At 40.2% G+C, this 21,577-nt stretch overlaps 1 protein-coding gene across 1 annotated transcript in view; it reads right to left on the reverse strand.

Moving 5' to 3' along the window:
* LOC134752517 (uncharacterized) overlaps positions 1–21,577 on the reverse strand; it is a 97,170-nt gene that overhangs the window by 73,751 nt on the left and 1,842 nt on the right. The window contains exons 2-11 of the mRNA XM_063688211.1: positions 21,342–21,428; positions 20,187–20,412; positions 18,690–18,860; positions 16,832–16,927; positions 16,085–16,183; positions 14,977–15,077; positions 12,512–12,598; positions 11,777–11,845; positions 8,350–8,428; positions 7,313–7,488 (exon numbers count right to left, since the gene is read on the reverse strand). Of these exons, the coding sequence (XP_063544281.1) occupies positions 7,313–7,488; positions 8,350–8,428; positions 11,777–11,845; positions 12,512–12,598; positions 14,977–15,077; positions 16,085–16,183; positions 16,832–16,927; positions 18,690–18,860; positions 20,187–20,412; positions 21,342–21,428 (1,191 nt within the window). The remainder of the gene's footprint in view (positions 1–7,312; positions 7,489–8,349; positions 8,429–11,776; positions 11,846–12,511; positions 12,599–14,976; positions 15,078–16,084; positions 16,184–16,831; positions 16,928–18,689; positions 18,861–20,186; positions 20,413–21,341; positions 21,429–21,577) is intronic.

The following is a 21,577-nucleotide window of genomic DNA, read 5'->3' on the forward strand; positions in this document are numbered from 1 at the left end:
ATAATCCGTTTTCATAGTTTTATTTCATAATACATGACTATTTTATTTTTAAACATCCGTTAAGATGTCCTAATCAGTCTGTCAACATAGTCATACCGAGGTATTCTATTCAATTTGCTTCTAACATTAGTCGCGAGAAAATAGTCTAACTAATTAGTCGATTACAAAATTTAGTTGTCCGAAATCAATCGGCAACTAATTTAGTTGCAACTAAATTAGTTGCACTCTATACAACTAAGATTGATCAATCGTCGTTTTCAATCGTCAGTCGCAATTAATTCTTGTAATCTTAATCGTTAATCGTTAGTCGATTACATTTTGCCCATCTCTGCCTGTACGCCTGTTGCACGGCGTTGAGCTTCCAAATCGCATGTTGACGGTTCAACCCCCGCCCCGGTTCATGTAAACGTGTTTTTTTTTTATTCTACAAAATATAATTTGATATTTAAAGAAAGCATCATGAAGAAACTTCTATAGAACAATCTAATACTGTTCATACTTCATACTTACACTTGGCTGGCGCGATGACCCAAAAAGAGTCTTGAGCAACACAAAGAGCACGCCACTTTGCCCGGTCCAGAGCGATATAACGCCAGCTTTCGCCGACGCCGGGAGATCCGCCTCCACTTCATCCGCCCACAACGATATCTAGGACGACCAACAGGACGGCGTCCAAATGGTAGACCCAAGTAGGCTTTTGGCTGCCCGATCTTCACCCATCCTTCATAGTTTTTATAAAATAAATAAACAAATATTTTGGGGACCATCTTACACAGATCAACCTAGCCCCAAACTAAGCAAAGCTTGTATACATAACAATATACATAGTTATACAGATAATTGTGGTATTTCCTATAAAAAGGGACCTTATTGTCGATAGCGCTTACGCCATTATAAACGATGTTCCGATATAAATACAATAAACAATGCCGCGCGACGCTTTGCGGAGCGCCATCGACAGTAAGGTCCTTTTTAATAGAAAATGCCCCTAATAAATACTTATATACAAAGAAAACACCCATGACTCAGGAAAAACATGTATCTGTGTTCACCACACAAATGAATACCCTTGCACTTAGACATTTGTACAACATACCTACACCAAAGATAGATGTAACTCCGTAATAGATGGATACAGTCTAAGGAAAAAACGTGCCTCGAAAATCAAGAAAATTTGATTCTCGTTCAGAGGGCGCTACTAGTTTTGGCCTACAGTCGTATAGATGGCGTTGACGGTTTCGTTTGTTATTTAACAATTTTAACGCATATCAGTGAAAGAACATGGGTCAAAATAATAAAAATAATTAATGCAAATAAAAAAAATCATTTATCTATATTTAAATACATTCTATCGTATTTTTATAAATCTTCATTTTTAGTTTTAAAGTGTGTCGACAGATGGCAGTGAATTTACTGGGGTTACAAAATTTACTATGACAGTACCGCTCTAGTATAAGTTACTCTATGCCTACACAATATTCTTATAATTACACGATTCTCCTCCTTCCCATAAATATTTCCACGAACAATTAAACGCAAAATATATTTTCAAACAATTTACTCTTTTTAATTCTCAACATCCCTAGTAATTTGGCTTCCTTGCCGCCACACGATATTTCCCGACAAATACCTAGGTTTCACTAACGAGTGTACTTATTTATTTCGACCTTAGAAGTGCGATTATCATATAACTGCAAGTAACTAGATACTATTACAAACTAGCGACTCGCTCAGGCTTCGCACGGGTTAACTTAACAAATTATACACATAAACCTTCCTCAAGAATCACACTATCGATAGGTGAAAACCGATTTAAACTAACACGATTTTCACTCATCATTTTAAAACTAACCCGCGAAATAAAACTATGAAAACAGATTATATCGCGTATATTGAATTTATAATACATCCCGACGTTTCGAACCCTTTACAGCGTTCGTGGCCAACGGGTGACTGAGGAAAAATTACAAAGTGCAAAAAAAAGTGTGTGGTTTTTAAAAACGGGTGACTGAGGAAAAATTACAAAGTGCAAAAAAAAGTGTGTGGTTTTTGCACTTTGTAATTTTTCCTCAGTCACCCGTTGACCACGAACGCTGTAAAGGGTTCGAAACGTCGGGATGTATTATAAATTCAATATACGCGATATAATCCGTCTTCATAGTTTTATTTCATGAGTAACTATCGCGGTAACCGAAGACAATATTACTAACACGCGACTTAATCGCGTACAAACTTACGTTTATTTATGGCCTGACGTTTCGAACGTGACGTTACGTCCGTGGTCACAGGCAGACTGGCGAGGAATTGTAACTGTGACCACGAACGTAACGTCACGTTCGAAACGTCAGGCCATAAATAAACGTAAGTTTGTACGCGATTAAGTCCCGTGTTAGTTTTATAATTATGAGTGAAACCGCATGAAAATCCGTTCAGTAGTTTTTGAGTTTATCGCGAACATACATACACACAGACAGACGCGGCGGGGGACTGTTTTATAATAGTGATTACCGCCAAAAACATTTTTTTTAATTTTCTGACTACTTTTTCTCCTGTACTCCTAGAGACCTTTCTAATGAGCCTAAACTCAGTGTGTTTGTGCTTTTCCATCGAGGAGTTCCTTCTGCTATCTTCCGACTGCTTCATCAGATTAGCTCCATGTTACGCAGCATTCTACGTAGGCGAACAACCCGCGAACGCGAAGCGGGGTGAATCGATCCTTTGATACCTATAGAAGTGTCCTACGTGGGCGATCTCGTTGCGAACGCGAACGCCTTGGGCCCGCCGCGCCGCTTCGCGTTCGCGAGTGTTCGCCTAAGTAAGACGCAGCGTTACAGATGTATTGCATAATTAAATTCCATCGTATTTTCACGGAAACGTACGAACGTATCTTGCTGTTTCAGTCAGTCTCGGTACAAAAAGTACTGAGGTTCAATGAAGTAGCATGACATGGCAAATAGGCAAATACGAACGTTTTCGAGAAAATACGATGGAAAATCGATATTCAATGGTGCATTCCTGAACTTCTCAAACTAACCGGTATTCTAATTAACTCCATTTTGGAGATAATCAACACAACGATTTATTTTCTCTCTGATATGATGTGATAAGGCCCCTACGAGCGTGTACACTTGCCTTAGTTTGATTACATATTGATTAGTTTGTCAGATTGCAATTGTTTTCTCAAAAATAAATTCCTTAGTCCAAACCTAGGATTGGGTTGCCGAACGGACATACACAGCTGGAGTCGTGGCGCATACTCATTAAGTGTGCATCAGCCTTTATATACTAGATAATGTTGACACCACACATCCGTACACAGAGGATGTGAACTTGGGTACCATCGTTACAATCTGCCAATTTATTTTAGACCTTATTACAACGACATTAGGTCTAAGAATGGTCAAATAAAGTAAGGAAGTCGGGAGCGGACGCGTCACGCTCTAGTCTATGGGTTCACTAGTAGGGGTGAATATTTAGTTTCGTGTTTCTATTGGCTATATGGTGGAACTATAGTATTTTTGAAACAGCATGGGTACAGTGACACATGTCAGCTCCATACAATTTATAACCTTAAAACGCAAAATAATATTGAGATGATCTGGCACGGCGCCGATGCTCTTTGAGAAATACTATACAAGCTACAATATAAAAATGTTTTTTTTTTGTGGCAGAATTTTTTTTTTTTTATAAAAATGACAGATGTCAATGCTGTAAAATTTTATGAAAATGCTCCCCAATTAATCATACCTAAGTATGTGCCGTTCTCAGGAAAAAGATACCTATTCGTCAATTTAAAATGACAAATATTCGCACTTAAACTATCGTGAGACATATTTCAAAATATTTATCAGTACGGTTTTTACTCACTATTATTTTTAGTCGCTTTTGGCGACATGTTTCGGATTCTTTGGGAAAATAAAAAATAAAAAATAATAGTGAGTAAAACCCGTACTGATAAATATTATGACAAATATTGCTTGGATTTTAGATACATTGGGGCTTTAGCTGAGTTTTGTATCTAAGATATGAATGTTGGTGCGCTTGCGTTTCCCTTTCCCATAATATAGTATAGAGCGAAACCTACCGAACTCAATTTTCAAAAGTAGAAAAAATCAGCTTTTGTCACTTTAATACACTATACTTTAAGTTTTATTTTATTTAATCAATGGTACATAAAGAACTTGCGCCAAAAACATCAAGAAACTGTTTGCGGAAACATCGCACGGCCGCTATCGCCGAGCGATACTGACGCGGCGCCACTGTCGCTGCGACAGTGACGCTGCGGTCGGAAGTAAGTTCATACATTTCCATACTGTATAATACTACAGGGCGGACACGCTATGCATCAAAAATCACTTGCGTTTCTATGTGTGAACGGCACGTCTGTACACTGTCTGTCATAGTGTAAGTTGCTTAAAAACAGTACTGAGCGGCCGGCAAACGGCCGTCAATCTGCTGTCGCGGGACGAGGTAATTCGAGTCGGGGCGGGGCGGTGCGTGGCCGTTCTGTATGATAATACTATTACTTATTCTGTGATAATACTATCGCTCTGTCGCCGCGTCAGTGACGCCGGAGTCGCTTTGCTCGGAAGTCTAGGGCCTACACTACATGCCGTCCTATTTAGGGCGCGGTCGGCGACCTTACTACCTGCGCGTGAGACGGACCGATACGTCACAAGGTGGGTTTATAAATATGTACACTATAATGGACTTTATTGTGTTGGAATAAGAAGTAAATTGTTTACATATTTGTCAATTGAGTGCGGGGGTCAGTCTGATACGTTTTTTGTGTTTATATTGATCTTACTGTGTTGGTAAGATCTTTCTGGTTTGTGGGAAGTCAGGTAAATTTGCTAAATGAATCCGTCGTTATGAATGCAGTTTATAATTTCGAAAAATTTCTGTGCCTATGTGTGTGCTCATACATAAAATGCTTGATATAACCGTCCGCCTTTGGGTCACAAATTTACATATGTGTACCAAATTTCAACTTTAATGAGGGCTAACGCGTATGAATTCGCCGCTAGGGGCGCTAGTGTAGATGGTGGTCTTTTCTTTCAATGACCGACAGCTGTTCTTTAGTTTTTTGGACCACCATCAACAGAGGCGCCAACTGGTGAGCAAAAAAACGATAGCCCTCATTGGTCCAGTAGTTTTGGAGAAAATGGGCTGTGACAGACAGACAGACGCACGAGTGATCCTATAAGGGTTCCGTTTTTTTCCTTTTGAGATACGGAACCCTAAAAATGTTGTTAGTACCACATTTTACCAACATACACATTATACAGGTAAATTATATATGTAGAAAGGGTGTATAACTACCACAAAACAATAGTTATTTTAAATTACCCATTAGAGCCTGTTTGACATGTCAAATTTTCCTGAAGGACCCCTAAAACAATGCCACGAGATAGAATCATTCATGGAAGTGCTATTCACCCAATGACTCACGCATACCCAGGCACACTCATAAATAACCAGCGGTGGACCTTATGGTCTTAAAAATAAGGTACATATATGAATTGTCATTAACTGTGTGCTCACATACTTCACATACAAAGTCTGACACTTGATTGGTCCATTACTTAACTTGGCTATTATCAGTTTCCCGTCATACTTAGTTCCATAGACCTCTGACAGTACTTAAGCCTGTCTCGGTGCTGTTTATTGAGTGCCCACGCAGACTAGACAAAATGAGAAATGAAGACGAGACAAAATACAAAAGTGACCGACATATTCACTAAAATAGATCAGCAGAAGTAGATGGACTGACAACATGTTGAGAGACAGGCAGGAAAATGGAGCAAAATAGTAATGGATTGGTATCCAAGAGGTTGGACACGGAGCCAGGTGACCTTGAACAAGATGGGGGGATGAACTCAGTCACAGTGGGCCAGAACTGGAGAAAAGGCCCACAACAGACCCCAATGGAAACAGCTTGAGGAGGCCTTTGCCAAGCGGCACACTGAGCTAAGACACATAAGTTACGTTTATTATTGTACGTCCGAAATGGGCAAGCTGTTGGACTCCATTTTACCCACAACATCTATTGTACACAGTTCTGACAATAAAGGAATCTTAACTTATCTTTTTTTAATTATTATTATTACAGCCTCTTTGTTTCCATACTCTTAAATTTTAGTTTCCAATTTTAATTTTAAATTTGGTTAAAATATGTTTTTATGCTATTGTTGTCTCTGTTGATTTTTCTCCTTTCTTGTGGTATGGATCCCGTTTGGGTAAAAGCCCCCCTCCTTTATCTTATCTTACTCAGAATAAAAGGGCATATAGATAGATAGATAGAATAGATTATCAGTTTCTAGCCAGGATGATAGGGTTTGGTAACTTATGAAGTCTTATCTTAACCTCGGGCGTCACATCGTCAAAATACTAGTACCACAGAATAAGTAATAGTACTTACCGTACAGAAAGGAAACAAAAAAAAAATAGGCATAGACATGTCCTGGTACATTTTCTTCACAAGGGCATGACGACATGCCGCATGACACTCTTTGATAGAGAAAGATAGTCTTATTGCGATTCCTTTAAGAGGAAAGAGAAAATAGTGCCATGCTTTGTCCTTATCACCGACCGGGCATTTTTTCATGGTCGGGTTATAGCATCATAGCAAGGAGGCGATGGCGAAATACCGAAATTTATAAGAGTGAAAGAGAAAAAGGATTATGCTGCCATACATGAAACTGTCGATACATTAATGTCTTTCTCTTACCCTTTCTCGGTTTCATGTCTATAACTACTTGTATATACTATGTCCATGTTTCTTCAGTTGCTCACTAATAGACCAAGAGCTGAATGAAAGTATATTTGTGTTATCTTTTATTACTACTTGATAAAGATAATAAAACGTATGACTCATTCATTAAAGTGTTTACAAAACAATTAATAAACATCGTAACGTTTAATTAGAGAAAAATAGCATGAACATTAAACGCTATAATTATATATAACTTTAATGAGCCAAAGTTAATAAACAAGTTATTTGTGTCTCACTTCCTTCTACAAAGTAAGACCAGTCAGACATGCCGAGATGTACATTTATTTTATTAGTCATTTTTGTAAAGAATGCGAACAGACTGGTACATTTTTCTGTTAACGTTGTTCGAAATAGGAACGTGTTAAATTTATCTCGAAATTATCAGCCTCACGATTGGCTATCGCGACCATGGCACGTCAATTACGGAAAACGCTCCGCGAGAGTGAAACCACATACCTACGTATAGCGAGGAAGCGAAAGTGAACGAGCTCCAAGCGCAACCCGCGGTCTCAAAGACTATATACAGTATATACTGACCTGTAATTTTGCTCGTAATCCCAATAATCCTTGTAGCGCGGGTGCCAGCGCGGGCCCCCGCGCGAGTAAGGCCTCCGAGAACCTCCCTGGCTCATGTTTGCTGCGCCATTACTTCCGATATCGATTTGCGCCGCAACACTCCACCACTCAGATCCGCACGAAAATACTTGTATCCACTAAAACAATAACACTGCACTACACTAAAACACTGACGAAGCACTAATTAAGAAAAATTATAGTTTTAGGACTCCACGGGAGCCCCGGTGGGAGCTGCGAGCACGGTGCTCCGACGCGAAGTAAGCGCAGACTGCGCGCAGGCGCGACAACGTCGAGGACGCGCGCTCTGCCGGAAGGCAAAGGAACTAAATTCGAAAACGACCGCGAAGGCTCTAATTTTTTGGTAATTGATTATTTACGTAATAACGCAAATTACACTCGTACTCTTAACTGGGTTAATTTGTCCTCGATACCTTGATTGGATATCAAACGTCAAGCGGAAATGAGAATGCAATTTAGATAATCAGTCCCCGAGTATTGATTTTATATTAGTCTTGCACGCGATGTTGTAAATTTTAATTGAGTCACGTCTTAAATGTGTCCTGTTTGCTAAGTAAGATGAGGGCGTGTTATCGCGCACTTGAAATGGTTCTTCGACGGTCACATAATTAATCCGAATCCCTTGTCGATGCGTGCTAGTCACGCACTGACGCACAGCTGCACTAAACTAAAGCACTGAAAATGTTTTACACGTGTTTCTGGCACTGAAATCCATATTTAGCTGTAAATCTGGTGAGGAATGCGAAAAAAATCTTAAGATAATAATGTAACGCTATGCGCCGTCCGGACGACACGATACGTAAGCCTCATAAAAAAAGTTTACACAACTCGCCCACATTACGACCTCCTTGCTGTAGCGCTTTAACATCTGCCTTTGACAATCTGTGGTAATTTGTAAAAGGAAAATTCTCAAGCGCTTCAGCGCTGTTTTTCTATCAACCCCGCCCCATTGTTATTATAATGCAGCCAACATGACGCACATAGTGCAGTGTGAAGTTAGCCGCGGAGAATATGACACGAGAGCGCGCTCTCCCTCTAACTTTAGAGCGAGAAAGAGACCTGACGTAGCATTATTCTTTTATTTTTTTGATTATTTGTGTACCGACACGACCGACACGGTGACTGTATACAATCGTGCATTTTGTACAATGTTATTTTTACTATAAAATTCCTCGCTTACTGTTGCGAAATCTCGCAGTTTTAACCTCATTGAGAGCCAAATGGCCCTCATCCAGATTAAATATTCAAGAGATAAGGCGTAGGAAGCGGACGCGACACACTTAGATATCATAAAAAGAGAATAATTTGCTAATTTTGTCGCAACGTGACATTCTTGGTTTCGGTCAAGTTTGGTCGAAACTTGATAGTGAAGATTACGGAACAGTCAGTCTGGTTGTAGTCTGAATTGGGCAATAAACAAGTTTCAAACAAACATTCAGGAGCCGTTATAAAACGCTCTGCGACACAAATGATCTCGTTTGCTGCCGTTATTTGTTTGGAGTTAGACCAAGTAAAGTCTGCAACGATTTTGATAACATAAGCAGTGCAAGTGTTATTTATACGTCATAATTTCATAGAAGTTTGACGTTTAAAATAACACGCACTGCGTGTGCTATCAAAATCGTTGCAGACTTATCTTAGTCTAACTCTAGACTCCATAATTTTGGCCACTGGCTGAATTTCTCAGTTAGCTAGTACCAAAGAGTAGTATAATATATAGCTAATACCCCCTACTTTGACAGCTGCGTCAAGTTTTGTGATCAGTGCACTTATACTAGAGCGGTACTGTCATATTAAATTTTGTAACCCCAGTAAATTCACTGCCATCTGTCGACACACTTTAAAACTAAAAATAAATATTTATAAAAATACGATAAAATGTATTTAAATATGGATAAATGATTTTTATGATTTTGACCCATGTTCTTTCACTGATATGCGTTAAAATTGTTAAATAACAAATGAAACCGTCAACGCCATCTATACGATAGTAGGCCAAAGCTAGTAGCGCCCTCTGAACGAGAATCAAATTTTCTTGGTTTTCGAGGCACGTTTTTTCCTTAGACTGTATCCATCTATTACGGAGTTATACCTATCTTTGGCTGTCATAAGTTTCATATTCGAATCACGAATGTCAAGGGTCCTCCACACTCTTGCGCGAAGCCGCGAACGCGAGTGTAGAGTCTAGTTCGCTAATCAGCGAAATCGACTCCACACTCGCGTTCGCGGCTTCGCGCCGCGTAGTCTGGAGCGCGCATTACACATTTAATAAAATTAAATTAATATTTGGTACGTTTCAAACCTAGACGGAGTTTTATCATTCCAGATTAGGGTAAAGGGATAAATTAATAAAAAAACTATTAAATTGAAAAAACATTTAATGTATTATATCAACTAGCGACCCGCCCCGGCTTCGCACGGTAGTTCAACTATTACACAAAACCTTTACAAATCATACATATAAACCTTCCTCTTGAATCACTCTATCTATTAAAAAAAACGCATCAAAATCCGCTTGGCTAGTTTTAAAGATACATACATACATAGGGACAAACGGACGGATAGGCAGCGGAAAGCGACTTTGTTTTCTACTATGTAGTGATTAGGTACGGCCACGGACTTAGAGCCCTTACAAGGTTGTTCAATAATTACACTATGAAATCCTTTATGGCGCAACTATTAAAGTCCGTGGCTGCATATTGTTAATTATAAGATGTATTTGACAAGATGTGTCCGGCCGAGTTTGTTGCCGGTCCCATATTGGGATACCCTCCTCCAATTGAAGGGGATTTAAATCTTCTCAGGGCAGAGGTGTAGGGTTAGAGCCGGCGTAGCTTTATTTGACGTTCATAAGCGCATTGTAATATGCCTACTTGAAAAATAAACTTTCTTTAATGTTCGCAGCTCGGTAACATTTATCTTTGATATCCTTCATTCGTCTTGAGTGAAGACCAAATTAATGCAAAGCCAAAAATTAGAATTGTTGAGGGTATAATTTCATAGGGTCAGATGGGGTAAATATAAGCATAGAGTAACTTATACTAGAGCGGTACTGTCATAGTAAATTTTGTAACCCCAGTAAATTCACTGCCATCTGTCGACACACTTTGAAACTAAAAATGAAGATTTATAAAAATACGATAGAATGTATTTAAATATAGATAAATGATTTTTTTTATTTGCATTAATTATTTTTATGATTTTCACCCATGTTCTTTCACTGATATGCGTTAAAATTGTTAAATAACAAACGAAACCGTCAACGCCATCTATACGACTGTAGGCCAAAACTAGTAGCGCCCTCTGAACGAGAATCAAATTTTCTTGATTTTCGAGGCACGTTTTTTCCTTAGACTGTATCCATCTATTACGGAGTTATATCTATCTTTGATATAAGACACGGGTAAAAATAAGACTAAGTTTTTAACACTCAAAAATATTCTCTTCTTCATTCCTATTCAATTTAAAAAGAAGCCTTGTGTGTAGACTTAGTTTTATGTGGAATAGGAATGAAATATGTGCCATTTTCATCCAAAAGGGTACTTATTGTCGGTTGTCAATAAGGCGCTATTTCCATATAGCTTCAATTTTTTTTTTAATCAACCTTATCGACAAGCGACAATGTGGTACCTTTTCATTGAAAACGTCACAATAATATAAGCAGAAATGTCTGCGAACGATGCTATGAACTCTGGTGGACGTTTAAGAAGTGTAACGCTCTAACGGTAGATGTCACTAGGGTCCCCTAGACCCATATAGTGAGATTTGTGACATTTTCATCCAAAAGGGTACTTATTGTCGGTTGTCAATAAGGCGCTATTTCCATATAGCTTCAATTTGAAATCAAACTTATCGGCAAGCGACAATGTGGTACCTTTTGGGTGAAAACGTCACATTTGCTGACTATGGTCAGGGGTGCGAAACTCGCTTCGGGCAAACTCGGCTCCGCTCGGCTCAGCATTGCTCCGAGCAATTATTAGGGTTGGCACAACTTGACGTCCCTTCGCGTGCACGACCACAGATAAGATAATGACTTGAATTTTGACAACTGACATATTGAAATTGTATTTAATTATATCTATTGTACATTTAAGTCTAATCTTAAATCATTTAGAAATATGACGAGTAAAAAATTGTATTCTTTTTACCAATAAAAAATCTGAATCTGAACCCTAAATAGCCCAAAAGGGATAGTGCCATATATTAGAAAGGGACATCATGATTCGACCCTGAACCGCTTTAAACTTCGATTTTGTAAGAAGTTTCCTTTCTGTACGGTAGTACTATTATTTATTCTGTGCTATGGATGAGGTCTTGGAGTTCAAGTTTCACCCAAGGCAGTAATTTTTCCACATTTAAATTTGATCAAAGTTCGAGGTTATAGCCCAGTCAGCAATTCGGGGCTACAGGGTGTAGTCGTTAGGATCGTACAGCTCCGAGAGCAGCCTGTATATGTACGACGGCGAGCTACCTCCGCTGCAACAAAAACATGTATATAATTTAAAAATAGTGTTACAGTTAAGGGGAGGGAGGAGGGGGAGGTAAGTGAAATCAAAGAGATTAATATATAGATAAGATGATGATGATGATGATCCTTCCGGCCGATTTCGACCATGGCGACCACTTCAACTCCTAGTAACTAGGAGCTAACTGTTACAGTTAGCACGGCGCCCGAATATGGCTGATGTAGCCGATCTTCGAGGCGAACCCCCGTGCACATTGAGAGCACGTGAGAACACCAGCCACATAATGGTAATAGATATGATAGAGGGGTACTGTCATAGCAAATTTTGTAGTCAAAGTAAATTTACTGCCATCTATCGACACACGATTAAAACTAAAAATAAAAATATCATAAAATGTTTATACAGGGTGTTTAAAACATAAGTGCATTCCCGTTGCCAGGGAGGTTTTGGGATTATACTAAGCAACTTTTACTATGGGCCCAACCAAGAAAAATTTACTCCCCCATAGAAAATGGACCAGCCAAAATGTATGAAACAGCCAAAATTTTTTTGCGATTTCGTGGTTGGTCCCATAGTAAAAGTTGCTTAGTATAATCCCAAAACCTCCCTGGCAACGGGAATGCATTTATTTTTTAGCTACCGTGTATAATATTAGTAGTAAGCATAATATACTCACAGATTGGTGATATACAGAGTGACGTTGTCAGCCGGGATGAGATCGTGACGAGGAGCATACACATGCGCCAGCCCGCTTTCCGACGACCTGTATAACATAAATGTTATTCAACTTATAACACAAATGTCATTCAACTTATAACATAAATGTTATTCAACTTCGTTCGCCGGCACAATGGCTAGTGGCTACTTTATAATTTAGGTCTATTACCTATTCACAATCAAAATGTAAAATATAGTTTGTCAAAGGACTGTCTCATTTCAAACATAGACAGAGAAAATCATACTATCTTTGTCTTACACTAGTACTAGCACCCAAAAGAAAAGGATGAGTATAGTTTTTTTTTGTTTTTATTTACTGACAATTTGGTTTAACCAACTATAATCACCGATAATATAAGTAAAGAAAGAGTGGTAACTCCATACATCAGTTTTCTTACCAAACGCGAGTTATTTTCATAGACGACATCTAGCGTCAAGTAGCGAATTTATCAGTACTGCTAGTTGACAATATCTTATTTGACAGTTCGAAAAAAGAAACTGATTTGACTAATAGACAAATACAGTACAATCTCACTAAACCGACACTAATGCTGACACAAGAGAGCCGGATTACTGGTAAATTCGGAATACTGGAAGTTAGAGCAAATCTGCATATTATTGATGTGTTTTTAGGGTTCCGTACCTCAAAGGAAAAAACGGAACCCTTATAGGATCACTCGTGTGTCTGTCTGTCTGTCTGTCCGTCTGTCACAGCCTATTTTCTCCAAAACTACTGGACCAATTCAGTTGAAATTTGGTACACATATGTAAGTTTGTGACCCAAAGATGGAAATGTAACGTAAACAAATTAATTTTAAACACGGAGGCCACTTTTGGGGGGTAAATGAGAAAATTAAAAAATAAAGTTTGTGAAACTGTATCGTGTTACATATCAAATGAAAGAGCTCATTGTGGGCATCTTAAATATATTTGTTATATAATTTTAGGATAAATAGTTTAGGTTATTCAAGAAAATAGGCAAAAAATTACCAATCCCCCCCCTTTATCTCCGAAACTACTAGGCCAATAATACACAAAATAGATCTTTACCTATAGATCACCGGAAAACCTATTAGAAATGTGCAGTCAAGCGTGAGTCGGACTTAATTACTTAGTTGTTTATCCGAACCCTACGGGTTTTTTAAAGACATTTCGCATAAAAAAATACATTGTTTAAATTGTGTAATGTACGGAACCCTTGGAACGCGAGTCTGACTCGCACTTGGCCGGTTTTTTAGTATGCCGTAGAAATAAATTTTACTAAAATACTAAATTCAATGAAAATACTACTCTTATCTGGAAGTTCTGGAACTTAGATATTTATAAAGAGATTAAAGGGTGAAAATGTAAGCGCACATAGTAAATTAGGACATAGAATGATCATTTGTATCCCAATTTTAGTGCCGGATTATCGAGATTTCACTGTACCCTATTGCAAGGTTAGGGTAAGTATAAGGTTCATCATCATCATCACCATCATATCAGCCAGAGGACGTCCACTGCTGGACATAGGGCTCCCCCAAAGAGTGCCACAATGACCGGTCTTGCGCCACCCGCGACCTTCACCAGGTCATCAGTCTACCTTGCGCCCACGCTGCGTCTTCCTTGGTCGCCACTCGAGAACCTTTCCTCCCCAATGGCCATCGGTACTACGTGCAATGTACCCCGCCCACTTACCACTTACCATCCGGCCACAAAGAACCATGGCCGATCTGGAAGGCGATGAACAGGCTCAGGTCTCAGGTTGACCGTTGTAAGCAGGGCATGGTTGAATGGACTGCTTCGTGGCCACTCTCCAATGTACTTGCGACACAGCACCGCAAAATATGGTGCACCTGCTGATCTGCCCCGCGTGCACTCCTGCTCTGAATCTGACCTGGACGCCACGGTCTGGGCTGTCAGCACCGCTGCTTTCTGGGCATCCACTGTTTAGGGGAACCTCGACACGAGAGAAGAAGAAGACTGCCACTTAAGCACAGAATAAGTAATAGTATTATCATACAGAACGGCCACGCACCGCCCCGCCCCGAATCGAATGATCTCGCCCCGCGACAACAGATTGACGGCCGTTTGCCGGCCGCTCAGTACTATTTTTAAGCAACTTACTCATACTATGACGCATGACGCGTGTACAGACGTGCCGTTCACACATAGAAACGCAAATGATTTTTGATGTATAGCGTGTTCGCCCTGTGACTTAAAGTTAAGTTTAGTATAGGGTTAGGTTAGGTATGATCGTTATGTATCGGAGGTCTACAACCGAGTTCCCGAAACCTCGTCTACAAAGCGCGCGGCGGAACACCCCAGGGGGTTTAGTCCGTGGGAGTCGGACATACCCACTAGGCTTCTCCCGGGCCAGTGGGATCAATAAAGGATTCCCCCTGGGTCATCAAAAAAAAAAAAAAAAAAAGGTATGATCGTTACTGGTAGGGCAGCGCGTAGTGAGGAGCACTCAGCGAGGTGAGGTGCGCGGGGTCGCGCGCGTGCAGCGGGCTCAGCGCGTGCAGCGCACACAGCGCCACCACCTGGGGGAATTATATATTTTTTCATCACACTTGCTCAAAACATAGAGTAACTTATACTAGAGCGGTACTGTCATAGTAAATTTTGTAACCCCAGTAAATTCACTGCCATCTGTCGACACACTTTAAAACTAAAAATTAAGATTTATAAAAATACGATAAATTGTATTTAAATATAGATAAATGATTTTTTTTATATGCATTAATTATTTTTATGATTTTGACCCATGTTCTTTCACTGATATGCGTTAAAATTGTTAAATAACAAACGAAACAGTCAACGCCATCTATACGACAGTGGGCCAAAACTAGTGGCGCCCTCTGAACGAGAATCAAATTTTCTTGATTTTCGAGGCACGTTTTTTCCTTAGACTGTAAACATCTATTACGGAGTTATATCTATCTTTGCTCAAAACGATCTTATTTCATGCAGGTGTACTGATGGACAAGGGCAGGGCCTATATTGTTCCCGCATGAGTTATGGATTCTGAAAAAAAAAGCTAGCCTTTTTTTTAATTATGTCACTAATTCATACGAACCAGTTAAGTAGGTATAACTGAGTTTTACTTTGAAAATACTGAAGTTTACAAATATATTTTTTTGTTTATGCTTTAAACCCAAGCCAAGGCCAAGCTGCCCAAGACCGTAGTCAATGGAAAAACAAGATTCGAGCCCTACACCCCAGCAGGGGGTAACAGGAAAAGAAGAAGAGATGCTTTAAAATATCTAATTTGATTAATTTAATAGCCGTTTCAAATATTTGGACACATTTTTAAAGTGTGTCTGAATGCCGATGGATCTGTGCCTCCGATGCCTAAACTGCCAAAAAATTTCAAAATGGCGGACGAATGTTTGAATTGTCACCGTATTTAAGAATGATTTCGTTTAAAATTTAGTTTTTTCTTCGCAAGTGTGATGAAAAACATTGTGTGTAACTTCGGGGGTAAGAATATATTAGACTATCATACAATATTTCATTTATAAATAAAAATACGTATAAGTATACTGACTGGAACCCCGTAATGCTTGGCGGCGGCGGTGACGGCGTGCAGCCCCGCCGCGCCCAGCGCCGCTCCGCCCGCTAACGCTGCGTCCACACTCACTACAACCTAACAGAAAATACAGAAAATGTGTAGGTAGGGTACGAAACAGTGGCTCAGCTCGAACAGTGGCTCAGTCGCCCCAATATAGCCTCTACCAATACAATACAACATAGACTCAATATAGGTCCACGTCCGTGCCACTAGTACCACTAGTACCACTGTATATATCTTGTAAAAAAAAAAAAAGAAATGTAAATATATGTGTTGCAAATGTATGTACACCTGAAAAGGTAAAGTCTCAGTGTAACTGAACGTGTAATTGTATATTCGACCTGCAATGTAACCTGATTCTTATATACAATAAAAACTAACTAACTAACTAACTACCATGTTGGAATTAGATTGAGTGAGCCACTGTACCCGGCTATTTTTTCCGAGCCACTATTTCCTAACCTACCCTACTGTGCTATGTATGTATACTGTTGATGGTGATTTTGGGGTCCCGAGTATCAAAAATGTATTAAGATAGTCATACTGAATAACGTTTCCCATGGGAATGATATGAAAATTGTGGAAAAAAACCGGACAAATGCGAGTCGGACTCGCCCACCGAGGGTTCCGTACTTTTCCGTATTTGTTATAGCGGCAACAGAAATACATCACCTGTGAAAATTTCAACATGTGGACGAAAACTAGCGCAATGACCCAACCCACCTTGTTAACGCGCGACATGACGGCGCACACGGCGGCCGCGCCCAGCACCGTCACCGGCACCCCGCCCGCGCTCAGCCGCGCCGCCATCAAGTGACACTGCCACACAATTCCATACGTTAATAGGGCGTATTGCTGCAATATTCTGCCACCAGAGTGCAGCACTAGCCCTATGGATGGTATAGAAAGGATGCCAATCTCTTATGGCAGAATTGTTGTAAAAGTGACCGCTTTCAGCTTTAAATAATAGTTCCTAATCTCTCCGGTGGCGCTAGTTAGGCTCTGGGACACGAGTATAACATGAACCATATAAGGCAACAAATAACCTGACCAAATTACGTAGGTTGTTTTTGGTAGTATTTCGGTGTATGGTGGCGCCGCCTAATTACTGTTTTTTGATGGACACTTTTCATACATAGAGATTTGGCTCCTTTATATAGTCTCCATGACTAGCCCGTTTTGTAAACCATAGAGTAACTATACATATTGTGCCTTTAACAGTTGTTTGACAAGTTTTCAGAGATAATAAAATATGACATTGATGCACCAAGGCGGTTTGTTTACAGAGGATCTACCGGGAAATGCGAATCCTTTCGCTATCTGCCTCTTTATCGCTCGAATATGGAAGAGTAACAGAGATGTTAGATAACGAAATTTCGATTTTCTTGTTTTGCGATAGACGCTCAGGTTGTGGTAGTGGCGCCCCCTGCGCAGAGTTTAATAATAGGGTCTCGTTTTTGCCCTTTAGGTACGGAACCCTAAAAAAGAAGTGTACAGATTTTAAAAGGGGGTAAAGGTGTGAGGGTTGGCAACACGCATGTAATATATCTGGTGTTGCAGGCGTCCATAGGCTACGGTGACTGCTTACCATCAGGCGGGCCGTATGCTTGTTCGCCACCGACGTGGTATAAAATAAATCCGTGTTAGTCACACGTGTGACTAACACGGAGGTATTACGTCGAGCCAATATGTCCGGTATGGAGGCCATTCTAATAAAAAGCCAACTAAGATGGAGTGGCCACGTCTGTCGCATGGATGACTGTAGACTCCCTAAATCCGTTTTCTATTCGGAACTCAAGGATGGGAAACGTAGCCACGGGGGGCAGTTTCTGCGGTATAAAGACATTCTCAAGCGCCATCTCAAAGCTTGCGACATCCCATCTGAGCGTTGGGAGGAGCTTATAAGGTAAGAGAAGGTGTAGCTACTTTCGAAGAAGCTCGACTTGAACACCTGGACCAAAAGCGCCTTCAACGGAAGTCTCGACCTAAGCCGTCCTACGCATATACTTATAATGAACAAGGGTAGCTTTATTGTACACAGTGCGACCGGATATTTAAAACAAAGTTCGGTTTTGCGAGCCATATACGTGCTCATCAGAGGAGTTTGTAAAGGTCGCCGTTGTCGGACACGACATATTTTTTTTTTTTTTTTTATTATTTATTCTATATTAAAATCTTACATTACATCAGACAGAAAAGTGCCGTGAAACCCTATCGGGTTTGTATCGACACTGCATTCGTGGATACATTTTACATTTAAACATTGTTGTGGTACATAGGAAAAATAAAAATTATATAAAGTTAAAAGTGAGATTACCTAATTACAATAAGAGTTATCGGCGGGTAAAACAAAATATCTCCCACTCAAGTACACAACCGGCCGTGCCGTGAATTCCTTATCGCTGGGCGATTTACGTGTCCAGAAAGTCGTAAGCGGCTCAGGTTTTCCTAAGCGTATGACATTAGTTTAGTGAGGCATTAACTACAATAGATCGAACGAGTTTGAGTATGCACCGAGTGGGGCGTGTAGCGGATACATGGACGACTATATATAAAATAAATAGTAGTTAATAGGGTATACCTCGGCGACGTCAGTCCCTTCAGCCAGTAACAGTCTGTAGCGCCGCGCGGAGCGCAGGAAACGCTCAGTCAGTTTGCTCGCCCCGTATGTCAGAATCATCTCATCTGCTTGCACGTGCTCCTTAGCTTGCGAGCTGATGGCGGTGGCTGTACCTTCCAGTTCTGTGCGTAACTGGAAAAAAACGTTGAATATGTGGTATATGAATGAACAATATGTAAATTTGCTGTGTTTGCCATTATTAGATAATATTATGCGAAATTCGGTCGTATCGGAATATCATTTGATATTTACCAGTCGCTTTTCGGTGAAGGAAAACATCGTGAGGAATCCGGACTAATCCCAACAAGACCTAGTTTCCCCTCTGGGTTGGAATGTCAGATGGCAGTCGCTTTCTTAAAAACTAGTGCCTACGCCAATTCTTGCCAAGCGGACCCCAGGCTCCCATGAGCCCTGGCAAAATGCCGGGACAACGCGAGGAAGATGATTATGCGAAGTTCGGTGCGTGCGCCCACTCCGTGCACGCGCGGCGGCTAGCGGACTCCCATGTACACAATACCATAGAGTAACTGATACTAGAGCGTTACTGTCATAGTAAATTTTGTAACCCCAGTAAATTCCCTGCCATCTGTCGACACACTTTAAAACTAAAAATGAAGATTTATAAAACTACGATTTGAATGTATTTAAATATAGATAAATGATTTTTTTTTATTTGCATTAATTATTTTTATGATTTTGACCCATGTTCTTTCACTGATATGCGTTAAAATTGTTAAATAACAAACGAAACCGTCAACGCCATCTATACGACTGTAGGCCAAAACTAGTAGCGCCCTCTGAACGAGAATCAAATTTTCTTGATTTTCGAGGCACGTTTTTTCCTTAGACTGTATCCATCTATTACGGAGTTATATCTATCTTTGACAATACACATAACACAATAACAGTGATAGAATGTGTTTAGAACCACCCAATGCTAGTGATGTACCGACTATTGATTTGGCCGAGTAGCCGACTAATCGGCGCTCGGAGGGCCGATTAGTCGACCCGATCATAGTTTCGTCGTTTCGTCTAAGTTCGGTTCAGATGAACTTAAAAAACAATTGTTTTATACCTTTCATCGCGCTATTCATCAGTAACGCTAAAAAATATAATAAAATAAATTAAAAATACTACAATACTTCATACGACAACCGGACAATCGGACATAAGAAAGCGACCACACCAATAATTCGACCAAAACTTTTCGTAAGCATTCTAAATAGGACTCGGGGTAAAATATGTGAAAAGCTTATGGTAAATATTTGCTATTTATTTCTTTTTGCCCGGTTTTTTCTTTCACTTATAAAGTGCCGACTAATCGGCCTTTTTTGCCGACTAATCGCCGACTACAAATGAGGCCGGATAGTCGGATTTCCCGACTAGTCAGCGACTAGTCAGTACATCCCTACCCAATGCTTTATTCGTTTCTTGTATGTGTACTAAAACTACTATCACCTCCGCCAAATGTTCTCGCACCGGTTCCCTAAGGTCTTCGTCCATCGCAGTGGTACTCCTCCTCGGTGCAGCGAGTACTAGTCGTGCTAGCGACGCGTCCCCGTCCGCGCGCGCCTCGTCGCGGAGCGCGCGCAGCACGCGGCGCGCCATGTTGGCGGCGCTCGGGTGCTGCGGCAGCGCGCAAGACACCAGGCGCCCCGCGGCGCGGACACGACTGCAGAGCCCACTGCAAGATAACAACTATTCTAATCAAACAAGTGTATGTTCTAGAATTGTGGGCCAAATGTTTACCATACCTCCCATACAACTTATAAAGTAACTCACAAACTTTTAAGTTTACTTATTTCTCTATGATTTTACTACAATTTTAAGCCAAACTTGCTGTTCACATGTGGCGTATGTATGTGTGCGTGTGATAGACTGATTTTGATGAACTTTTTAAATGTGAACGCGAGTTTCCTTGCAGTGGTTCTCAGCTATGTTTTTATAAATCGATCCAGCAGTTTGAAGAGTATCAACTCTTTTCCAAAATGATATGCACGGTGGATCCCAAAACCTCCCTGGCAACGGGAATGCATTTATTTTTTAGCCACCCTCTATAAAAAGCTTTAACTATTACATTAAAAATAAAATATATTAATAACGGGTCAGCGTATATATTAATAGCGTTTTTCGACTTAAAATACGTGAGTGACCCGTTATTAATATGTTAAATATGTCTGTGTCTCACGGAAGTTTTGTTATTAAAAATGAAATATATTTATAGATTTTTTGAGATTTAATCATTCTTAAATAAAAGACGTTAACTCAAAAAGTTTGAACTTATAATAAAAGTACATGATAATGCTTATAAAAAAAATAGCCTTTATTTGCAGAACAAGGATTAGTTGCACATTATCTCTCTATTATCTCCCATCTTTTGAATTCCCTGCCTGCTTGCCCTTCGGCAAAGGCCTCCTCCAACCTTCTCCACTCTCTCCTGTCCGTTGCCACTTTGCTCCAGGTACGGCCAGCTACCTGCGCGATGTCGTCGCCCCATCTCATTATAGGTTTCTTCGCCTATGAATGCCTATGATAATGCTTACAAACTAATTGAAAGGGAAAGTGGCTCAGCCATTGCTTAATTTTTAAACAAGCATGACAGTGGACACTTACATGACGGTGGTGTTATCAGACTCATTGATGATCTGCTCCAAGAGGGTGACAGTGGCCAGGGCTACGTTGTTTGATCCCTCAATCTTTCTGCAATACAAGCAAGCTAGCTATTAATGGTGCATTCCATGATAATGTCCCTTACGGAACGCCGTTCTTCTAATAGTTCTGAAAAGGCTGAGAAAATGATATTGGGTCTGGTAATATTTCATGACTTTGCTAACAAATTGGCAGTCAAA

This window comes from Cydia strobilella, chromosome 24 (assembly GCF_947568885.1).
Source record: "Cydia strobilella chromosome 24, ilCydStro3.1, whole genome shotgun sequence".
Taxonomy (NCBI): domain Eukaryota; kingdom Metazoa; phylum Arthropoda; class Insecta; order Lepidoptera; family Tortricidae; genus Cydia; species Cydia strobilella.